Source organism: Gambusia affinis, linkage group LG08 (assembly GCF_019740435.1).
Source record: "Gambusia affinis linkage group LG08, SWU_Gaff_1.0, whole genome shotgun sequence".
Taxonomy (NCBI): Eukaryota; Metazoa; Chordata; class Actinopteri; order Cyprinodontiformes; family Poeciliidae; genus Gambusia; species Gambusia affinis.
The window spans coordinates 4441953-4451887 of record NC_057875.1 but is presented as its reverse complement, the minus strand read 5'-3'; the positions used below and the strand labels follow the sequence as shown (position 1 = coordinate 4451887).

The 9935-nt window shown below is 36.3% G+C and overlaps 1 protein-coding gene across 1 annotated transcript; it reads left to right on the top strand.

Annotated features, from left to right (window-relative positions):
- The first annotated feature begins 683 nt into the window (after positions 1 to 683).
- Positions 684 to 7541, top strand: actr6 (actin related protein 6). The gene is made up of 11 exons (XM_044125897.1): positions 684 to 922; positions 1692 to 1809; positions 1890 to 1958; positions 2058 to 2181; positions 2537 to 2672; positions 2763 to 2819; positions 4046 to 4144; positions 4234 to 4312; positions 5138 to 5309; positions 6582 to 6720; positions 6974 to 7541. The coding sequence occupies exons 1-11, from the start codon at positions 855 to 857 to the stop codon at positions 7101 to 7103; spliced, it is 1191 nt and encodes a 396-aa protein (XP_043981832.1). The 5' UTR covers positions 684 to 854; the 3' UTR covers positions 7104 to 7541.
- Positions 7542 to 9935: the final 2394 nt, after the last annotated feature.

Sequence of the window (9935 nt, the reverse complement as noted above, 5' to 3'; positions counted from 1 at the left end):
ACCAGATTTTTATGTAACTGTTTAACATGTCCTGATATATCAAAGATTTCATGATATGACGTGGGCCCAAAGCATCACAGATCCTCTCCTGTACTTAAAAGCAGCCATTAAGCTAATAGCATAAAAATCCAACTCTGATTACTGATGGCCAAGCTGATGTTGCAATAATAATAATTATTGAATTAAAGTTTCTGCAGTGTTACAGAAACATCAGCAGACCTGTGGAATTTAATTGTTATGGTGATTTTCTTATAATTAGATCAGTCAGAATGCAAGTTAATACCAGGTCTAAGGAAGACATGAGTCTTTCCCAATTAAAGCACTTTCTAGTTAAAGTACCAGCAGAGCAGAGCAAACGTCACATGGTTATGCTTGCGACTCTAGGATAAAACTTTGGGGATTTTTTTTCTGTCATGCCTCCCAAAAGTTATCATGTAGATAGTATTTCATGGTTTACGCCACAGCTATCGCTCTGAATTTAGATATAAACAGGTGTAGACCATTAGGTGTGCTCATGGTTCTGTGTTGCCCTGAGATGGAATTTCGGGGCAACACAGAACAACTTGTCCTCCTTGGTCAATCATATTCAAACAAGGTAAAAAAAAAACATAAACAAATAAAGCCTAAGTAACATTTATTAAAGTAACTTAGGCAATGAATCAAGTGCCTCAACCATTTGCGCCTCCGGTGGGAAAAAAAGATCATGCTGCAGAAAAATAGAGACGCGGAACCAACGGAGAGTCGTGTTTCCTTCCGGAGTTGTTTTTTAGCGGAAATCCCAAAATGCGTTGCTGTTAGTAAATTAGGGGATAAATACAAATAAAGCGACGATTTATTGAATCAAAGGCTCCGGGATGGCTACGCTGGTTCTGGATAACGGAGCTTACTGGGCGAAGATCGGTTACAGTCAGGACAAAGTCAGGTGAGCACACGGCTACAAACAAACACATTCCCTATGGGCGAGTGTAACCTGTAATAAGAGAATATGGTGGTATAAAATGCATTATTATTACACTCCGTTATTGAATAAACGTGTCTGCCCAGCGCTTTACGATGTTTTTAAACTGATCAAAATTCCTTATTATGTACAATAATCATTAATCAAATGTTAAGTAGTTGAAACGTTAAGTTCAACTACTTCTGGGAATGTCCGAATCGTAATTTTAGCCTTGGGTAAATGAGTGAAAATGAAAACAAATTTAAGTTAGTTTGATTCAGTTATTTAGAGAACAGCCCTGAACATCCATTCAGAGCTACAATGGAACGGATCGTGCGTGAGAAGGGCCTAGTCAAAGCCCAGACCTAAACTCAACTAACAAGAGAATGCTGTCCCATTTGTTAGCTAGGATCAATTAAATTGAAATTATTTTTCTGTTAAGTACATTTGTTGTCAATTGGTGCTTCCTAAATAAATGGAATTGAATTAAAACTGAATTAAGAATGAATCTGGAGGAACATTTGTGGTCACGTGGTGACCCAGATATAAAAAGATGTCAATCATCAACATAAGTATGGTGAGAGATGACATTCTACTTCATTACCTGAACTTTACATATTGAATAAAAGTAACTCAAGAATGTAGCCCTGATGAACCCCACATGTGATCTTTGATTCATCAGATATCTAAGTAATAAAAAGGATGTTTGTTTTATGTAGCAGTTATAATCCTGACTTCTTTCCTCTCCTCTCAGCGTAATCCCAAACTGTCAGTTTCGCTCAAAGACGTCCAGATTAAAAACTTTCACAGCCAACCAGCTGGATGAGATCAAAGATCCCTCAGGTCTCTTTTACATCCTGCCCTTTCAGAAGGTGAGCATAAATCTGAAAATATCTGGCACCACTGATAAAGAAATAACAAAATTGAGGTAAAATGTTCTCTGAGTCTGCAGGGTTACTTGGTCAACTGGGATGTCCAGAGGAAAGTGTGGGATCACCTGTTTGGAAAGGAGATGTTTAAGGTTTGTTTATGCTGCTTTGTTTTTACCCACACAGAGAAAACCGCTGAATGATTTCTGTTTTTTAGAAGCTGTAGCTGAGAGTGTTTTCTCCCTGAGCAGGTGGAGTTTCCAGACACGAGCATCATCATCACAGAGCCATACTTCAACTTCTCCTCCATCCAGGAGTCCATGAACGAGATCCTGTTTGAGGAATACCAGTTCCAGTCGGCTCTGCGGATCAATGGTGAGTCTCAGCCGGAGGGCGGTCGCTTTGATCGATTATTGAAATGATCGTCAACTAATTTAGTAATTGATTACCGTAATCATTAACAGTGGAGGGTAGAGTACCGACTCAAGTAGGAGTAGAACTGCTTTAATGTATTTTTACTTAAGTAAAAGTATAAAAGTCCAAGAAATTACTCAAGTAGGAGTGAAAAAGTATTTGTTAAAAAGCCTATCAGCTTGTTATTCTGTTTGCAAACAGAAGCAATAGAAAACTGATGGATGGTTGTGATCAAAATTACAAATTCTTTCTAATTTAGTTGTTTTATGGTTTGTACCTGTAACATTTTGGCTAAAAACTCCTTGCTGTCCTCCAGCCGGGTCGCTCGGCGCTCATCACTACTTCACCACAAAGCCATCGGAGCTCTGCTGCCTGCTAGTCGACTCGGGATTCTCCTTCACCCACATCGTCCCCTACTGCCGCAGTAAGAAGCTGAAGGAGGGCATCCGCAGGTCAGAGAGCAGCGACCTTTAGAGGAAATGACACAGAGAGCAGCACCAGGGGGCGCTAACAGGAGCTTGTTTCTTTGTTTCACTTTTCAGGATCAATGTGGGAGGAAAACTGCTCACAAATCACTTGAAGGAGATAATCTCATACCGGTACGGAGAGGGATTCTTACAGCAGCAACCCTTTGTGTTGATTAAGTAATATGTATGGTGCTAAATTGGGGTCAAAAAACTGTTAATTTTTTTTTTTTTTACTTTTGAGGCTGGAAAACAAAAGATATAAAGTTGAAAAAAAATATATATATATATATATTTGAAATGGAGAAAAAAAAATTCTAAACTGCAAAAAAAAGATTTGAAGCTGAAAGTTATTTTTACATAGAAACACTGAAAAAAAGTTAAAAACTACTGTGGAATTAGTTTTGAAATATGACAACATGCAATAACAAAAAATGGAGCTATAAAGTTAGTTCAAATAAAAAGATATGAAATTGAAAAAAAATTGAAACTGAAAAAATTAAACTGTAAAAAAAAAAAAAGGGATTTGAAATCGCAAAAAATATTTTTACACTAAAAAAACCTGAAAAAGGTTCAAAACTGCTGTGGAATTGGTTTTGAAAAATGATAACACGGAATAGAAAAAGTATGGCACTAGATTGGCACCAAATGTATGAAACTGAAAAACTTTGAAACAAAAAAATGTTCAAAAGTACTTTTCAGATTCTAGATTTTGTTCTTAATTTAAAAATATCTGTCCATCTTTGGATTGGAGGAAGGACCTCAGATGAGATGGAGTGGGTGGAACTATAGAATTTGTTTGGAAAAATTACAGATTACACAGCAAAAATGTATGGAGTCAAATTGGTGCTGAAAAGTTTGTTGCATTTAAAAAAAAAAAAAAAATTAAACAAAAACTTCAAAACTATTTTTCAGATTCAAGAGTTGTTTTCAATTTCAAACTTGTGGCTCTGTTTTGCTGTGGGGTGATAAAATTAATGAGTAATCATAACACAACAAAATATTCCCAGATGTCGCATTCAGGAACCATAGGAACTGAAATTGTCTTTAAAATATAATCCGCATTTTACATTTATGTGATCAGTCAAAATGTCTACGGTAATAAAAAAAATGTGGGGGAAAAAGTTTGGAATTTTTTTTAGTGTCAGTTTTTTAAGTTCCAAACTATTTTTTTCAGTTTCATATCATTTTGTTCCAGTTTAAAAAAAGAAACATATTTTAAACAAACTTTATTACTCAAATTTATCTCCTCTGTATTGAGCTAAAATTAGCTCAATAGTATGGAGCTAAATTAGCGCCATGAATTCACTTTTTGGCCCCATGTTAGCTCCATAGCCATGTGTGTTCTCTTAATTTTGCAGTCAGCTACACGTGATGGATGAAACGTATGTGATCAACCAGGTGAAGGAAGACGTTTGCTACGTCTCTCAGCAGTTCTACAAGGACATGGAGATCGCACAGTGAGGCACACCGATGTTTCTCCACATTTTACTGGAACCAAACCCGTAACGTCTCGATCCATCTCACTTTCTGTTGTTCTGTCTTTCAGGATGAAAGGGGAAGAAAACACTGTAATGAGGGATTACGTTCTTCCAGATTTCAGCGCCATCAAAAAAGGTTTCTGTAAGGTGAGACTGATCTCCAGAAACATCCTAATATTTTTAAAGTATAAGAATTATACCTTTTTCACTTGATTTATTCATTTTATTTTGTCATTTTGTTGTAGATTTTTTTGCCTTGTTGGCGAACCAGTTGGAACAAAGCTTCAGTTGTCAGACAAATGATTTTATATCTGAATTTAGAAAGCCTGTGGCCAAAAACGTTTGGGGAAAAAATGACTTAAATCACTTTGAAACTGAAAATTTGAGTTTCACATTTTAAAAAATAAGATTTAAAATAGGAAAAAAAAATTTAAAAAGTAATTTTTTAATTCAATTTTTATTACATTTAATTTTCAAAACCAATCACATAAACAGAATATTGATAATGTTTTAAAGACATTTCCAGTTCCCATGGGTCTTGAATGCAACAGCTGGAAATATTTTTGTCAGTTATGAAGCCTCATCTTCAAAGAAAACAGAGAAAATATTAGAAACAGAAGAAAACTTTGTATCTAAAAAGTAGTTTTAAACTTTTTTTTTTTTTCAATTTCAGACTTATTTTTCAGTTTGAAGAAAAAAAAATTTTTTTAAACAAACTTTATGGCCCCAATGTAGCTCCATACATTTCTGTCTTGATTCAGGGCAGCAAACTGCCACACTTTCATCTTTATTACTCTACTTTAAAATGTAGAAATATTTAAAATTTCTAATTTCTTTTGATAGCAAAAACAAAATGTTTGGATGAGTCTTTCCTTTGAACCAGTTGGTTCTGGTTCTTTTCACTCTGGGGGGAGTTCTGATGTTTCTGTGAGAGCAGTTCAGATCTAATTCCACGTTTTCTCCGCCCTGCAGCCGCAGGAAGAAATGGTCTTCAGCGGAAAGTACAAGACGGGTGAGCAGACACTGCGGTTGGCCAACGAGCGGTTCGCGGTCCCGGAGATGCTCTTCCATCCATCGGACATCGGCATCCAGGAGATGGGAATCCCGGAGGCCATCGCTGACTCGGTCCAGTCACTGCCAGAAGGTTTGTGGTTCAAATTGGATGTCAGAACTGAAAATAAATTAAAATCCAGTCAAAATGTAACATAAACATGTCTGTGAACCTTCAGAGTCACATAAAGACGGTTAGAAAGTCAGCCTTTAATCACCTGAAGAACATGTCCAGGATTTGCAGATCTAGAGCAGGGGTGTCCAAAGTGTGGCCTGGGGGCCATTTGTGGCCCTTGGAACAATTTTGTGTGGCCACAACTGCAGTTCAAGAATCTTACCAATTTGGTCTTTTCTTTTGTTACTTTTTTAGAATTTCATTGACAAATTTAAATGCCAAATGTATTTTTATTGCTTATTAGCAATATATTAAAAATATGGTACAAAGTATATCAATAAAATTTTAGTAAACAAAACAAATCCCGAGAGAGCAGACAAAACTAAACTAAGGTAAAATACTTTATTTAATGGAAAGTGTGGAAAGATATTTCTTTTAATTTTAGTTTCATATTAAGCAGAGTTATAAACATCCAGCGACTTAATAAAAAAAAGATCCATCATTAGATCTGGTTTGTAGAAGGATTTTCTTTTTTAAGACAGTTGACATTTTTGTACCTGGGAAATAGACTAAAAGATTTTCTAGACCACAAAAGTGGAAAGAAAATACAAAAAAGTTAGAAAACTTTCCTCCTTTTATTAAAACAAAGAAAAAAGCACTTTATTTTATTAAAAATATTGCAAAATTCACAACAAAATTATTTTATGTTTTAAGTTGGAAAAGCAATATGACTACTGAATACTTTCCACTTTGGGATTCTGACCTATTTTACAAAATGTTTGGACACCACAGATCTAGAGAAGCAGCATTCAGCTTCTATGCACCACAAATCTGGAAGAAACTTCCAGAAAACTGCAAAACAGCCGAAACACTGAGCTCCTTTAAATCTAGATTTAAATCCCACCTGGTTAGATTTGTTTTAAAAACATAATCACTGGAACGCTGACCAATATGTTATCTGTATTGATGACTTTAAAAATGTTGACCAGATGATGTTTAGGGGTCTCCAACTCCAGTCTTCAAGGGCCGCTGTCCTGCAACTTTTAGATGTGCCTCTGCTGCAGAATAATTAGGTCATTAAGGCTCTGGAGAACTGATCTACACCAGGAGGAAGTGATTCAGCCGTTTCATTCCTGTGTTTTGTACCTGAGGCACATCTAAAAACTGCAGGACAGCGGCCATTTTAAACTGTTGCTGAAATGTGCTGTACAGACAAACCTGATTGATTGATTGATTGATTTTGTTTGTTAGAGATGCACCCCCACTTCTACCAGAACATCGTCCTGACCGGAGGAAACTCGCTGTTTCCTGGTTTTAGAGAGCGACTGGAGGCGGAGCTTCGGTCCCTTGTCCCCGCCCACCTACCTGTGAACGTGTTCCTGCCTGAAAAGTAAGGCGCCTCAGTTTTTTCCAGAAGGTCCGAACAGAACGGTGCTTATGATGCTGAGCTGCCATTAAAACGCTAACAAATAAGGCCCAGGTCAAAGTTCAAAACAGAAATTAGGGTTGGATTGGAGTTGAAGTGGGGTTAAAGTGGAAAAACGTGGAGGAACTCAAGAGTGTGAATCGTGTAGCAGAGGAACCAGCTGCTGAGCCTCTGTGGTTCTGGTCCTAAAGTCTGTGACTGTGTTCCTGTTCTCCAGTCCCGTCTGTTATTCCTGGGAAGGAGGGAAGCTGCTGGCTCACAGTCCAGACTACGACGAGATGGTGGTGATGCGGGAGGACTACGAAGAGAACGGACACATCGTCTGTGAGGAGAAGTTTGATATTTGAGTAAAAACTGACTTTCAGACGGATCTCAAACACGTTTCACTGCATCGGAAGAGGAGCGGATGCACACATTCCCAAAAACGTTTTTATTTACACACTCATTAAAAAATACAAACTGTCTCCTGTTTTCCCTTTTCAATCCATTTTGTACCGCTACCTGCTGGGTGGATTAACCAACGATTTGGGTTATAAAGTGGCTTCACAAATCAACAGGAAGTCTGTTTTATTTAGATTTTTGGATGTTTTCTACCTGATAAAGACTTCAGTAAATCTTCCTCTTTGTTGTTTTATGTTATTTTTTTGGTAAACATCCTTACTGTCATCCAGACACTGATAGTCTTTTTAAACTTTGGTTCCTTTTTTATGATTTATGTGGAAGATAAACAGTGACATCTCTGAATAATAAAGAAAACAAGCAAAGTCTTGACCCTGAAATTTAAATCAAAGACGTTGTAATTTCTTCTCAAATGATGATGAGGGAGGTCTGGTTATGGTTTGAGGCAAAATCATGTTTAGGATTTGGTGAAGCTTATAAATATGAAACCAACACATTGTTTAATTTTCCTTTATTAGGAGCAGAAATCCTGAGAAAACAGAATAATATGAGAAAACAGCCCAAACTTTATGCATCACTTTTAAAGGTAATAAAGTAAATATATAAAAAGTGAAAACTGTGGGTGGTTTTGGTATTTATTCAATCATTTGGAGCAAATAGACCTGTAAAATATGCAAAAAAAAAAAAAGTTATTTGTATAATAAAATGCTAATATTTAGTGATGGGTAAATGAGACGTCCTGTATCGTTTCGACCCATAGAAAAACTGTATTGATACAATGTCGGTACTGCGTCACTGAATACTGACACCTGCTGGACATAAAAAATCCCTACAGGCAACGCAGTTGACAGACTGGGAGCTGCTTCACGGGTCCAGAGTAACATGAAGGGCTACTTGTTTCATACAGACATAAATTTTCTTGGCTCAGCCTTTATAACAATAAAACATATATGTATATTATTACATGCTGCCTGATCATATTAATGTTAGGGACTACTGACAATAGTTATCAGTAATAATTTAATTACTAATCAGTAATAATTTACCATGGCAGCTATGGTTGATATATATATATATATATATATATATATATATATATATATATATATATATATATATATATATATATATATATATATATATATATATATATATATATATATATATATATATATATATATATATATATACATACATATATGTATATACATACATATATGTATATACATACATATATGTATGTATATATGCTCCCCAACGTGCCCCCCCCCAGGCCTGGCTCCAGGGTGGGGCCTCATGTAGGGGCCAGCAGAACCACTGTTTCCAATGGTCGTTTTCATCATCAGGATCTTTGGGCTGCACTTGGTCTGGTTCCTCACCTTGGACCCGTCTGCACTGGGGGGCCCAACCAGAGGCATGAAGCCCCCACAGCAAGACTCCTAGGATCACTGGGACACTCAAACCCCCCCACCACGATAAGGTGGCAGCCCATGGAGGGGATGTGTGTGTGTGTGTGTGTGTGTGTGTGTGTGTGTGTGTGTAAATATGAAGTAACCTGTTAAAATGAGAGAGAGGAAGAAAGTTGTTTGTTAAGATGAGGAAACAGATTCTGACCTTTGGTCCAGCTGTGAGGTGAAATGAATCTTTTTAGTTTTTTAAAAAGATTTTTAGGCTCTAATAAAGTTTTTTAGGCCGTTATTTAACAGGCTGAACAGGAAGTTGGGAGGAGAGAGAAGGAAACGACGTGCAGCTGATTCCCCAGGACTGGGAATTGAACCCAGGTTGACAAACAAAACCTAGAAGTAACGTCCTAAATAAAACATCGTTTACAGTTTTACTATAAATCTGGTTAACAAAATAACTGAATTAGGCATTTCTTAGCCCCTTTTCCTTCTCTTTTATACAAGCAGACAATAAAAAGGCTTTATATTTATTACAAAGTATTGATTTAAGAATCGATTTCTGATTAAATTCTCTGTTTTCATGCTTTCATAGATTCTTCTTCTTTTTACCTTTTCTACAGTTTTTCATATTAAATTGCACTTTTTTGTTAAGTTTCTTATATTATCTTCAATCTGTATTTATAAATAAAGACTAACGGAAAGATCTCACAGTAACTGTTATTTCTGATAAAAATGTTTTTTCTTATAACAAACAAACCAGATAAAACAAGTTTGAGCTTCTTCATGGTCCAGAGTATTAAATTATGATTAGATTAAACTCTAATCTTCAATTAACATCCTGGAACCTGAAGAAATCCAAACCTGTTAAATCAGCTTTTAATGTTTGGTATAAAAACATAAACAGGATTTATCAAACAAAAACAGGAGAATGAACTGAACTTGTGTTGATCCTTGCTGGTCATGTTGACACTCAAAGATTTTCACACTACAGTCACATTCACATGCAGGTCGGGGGGCAACTTGTCACTAAGTGCCCCGCCCTGGGGCAGCTCAACATGTGGCTGAGGAAGCTGGAATCGAACTTGCAACCTTCTGGTCACAAGACGACCACTCTACCCGCTGAGCCACAGTCACACTAAAACAGCCACTGCATGATCCTTTTTATAATCTTTTTAAAATACAGGTTTAAACAGTTTAATGAGCTACAATTCAGTGCAATTTAATATAAAAAGTGAGTAGAAAAGGTCAACTAAAGGTCAAACCATTAAAAGCACAAAGTACAGTGAAAATAAACAGAAATCATTATTATTATTAAAAGAAAATATTTTAACTCTTAAATCAATACGTTGCTATAAAATTGAGCCCAGTGTTGTTGTG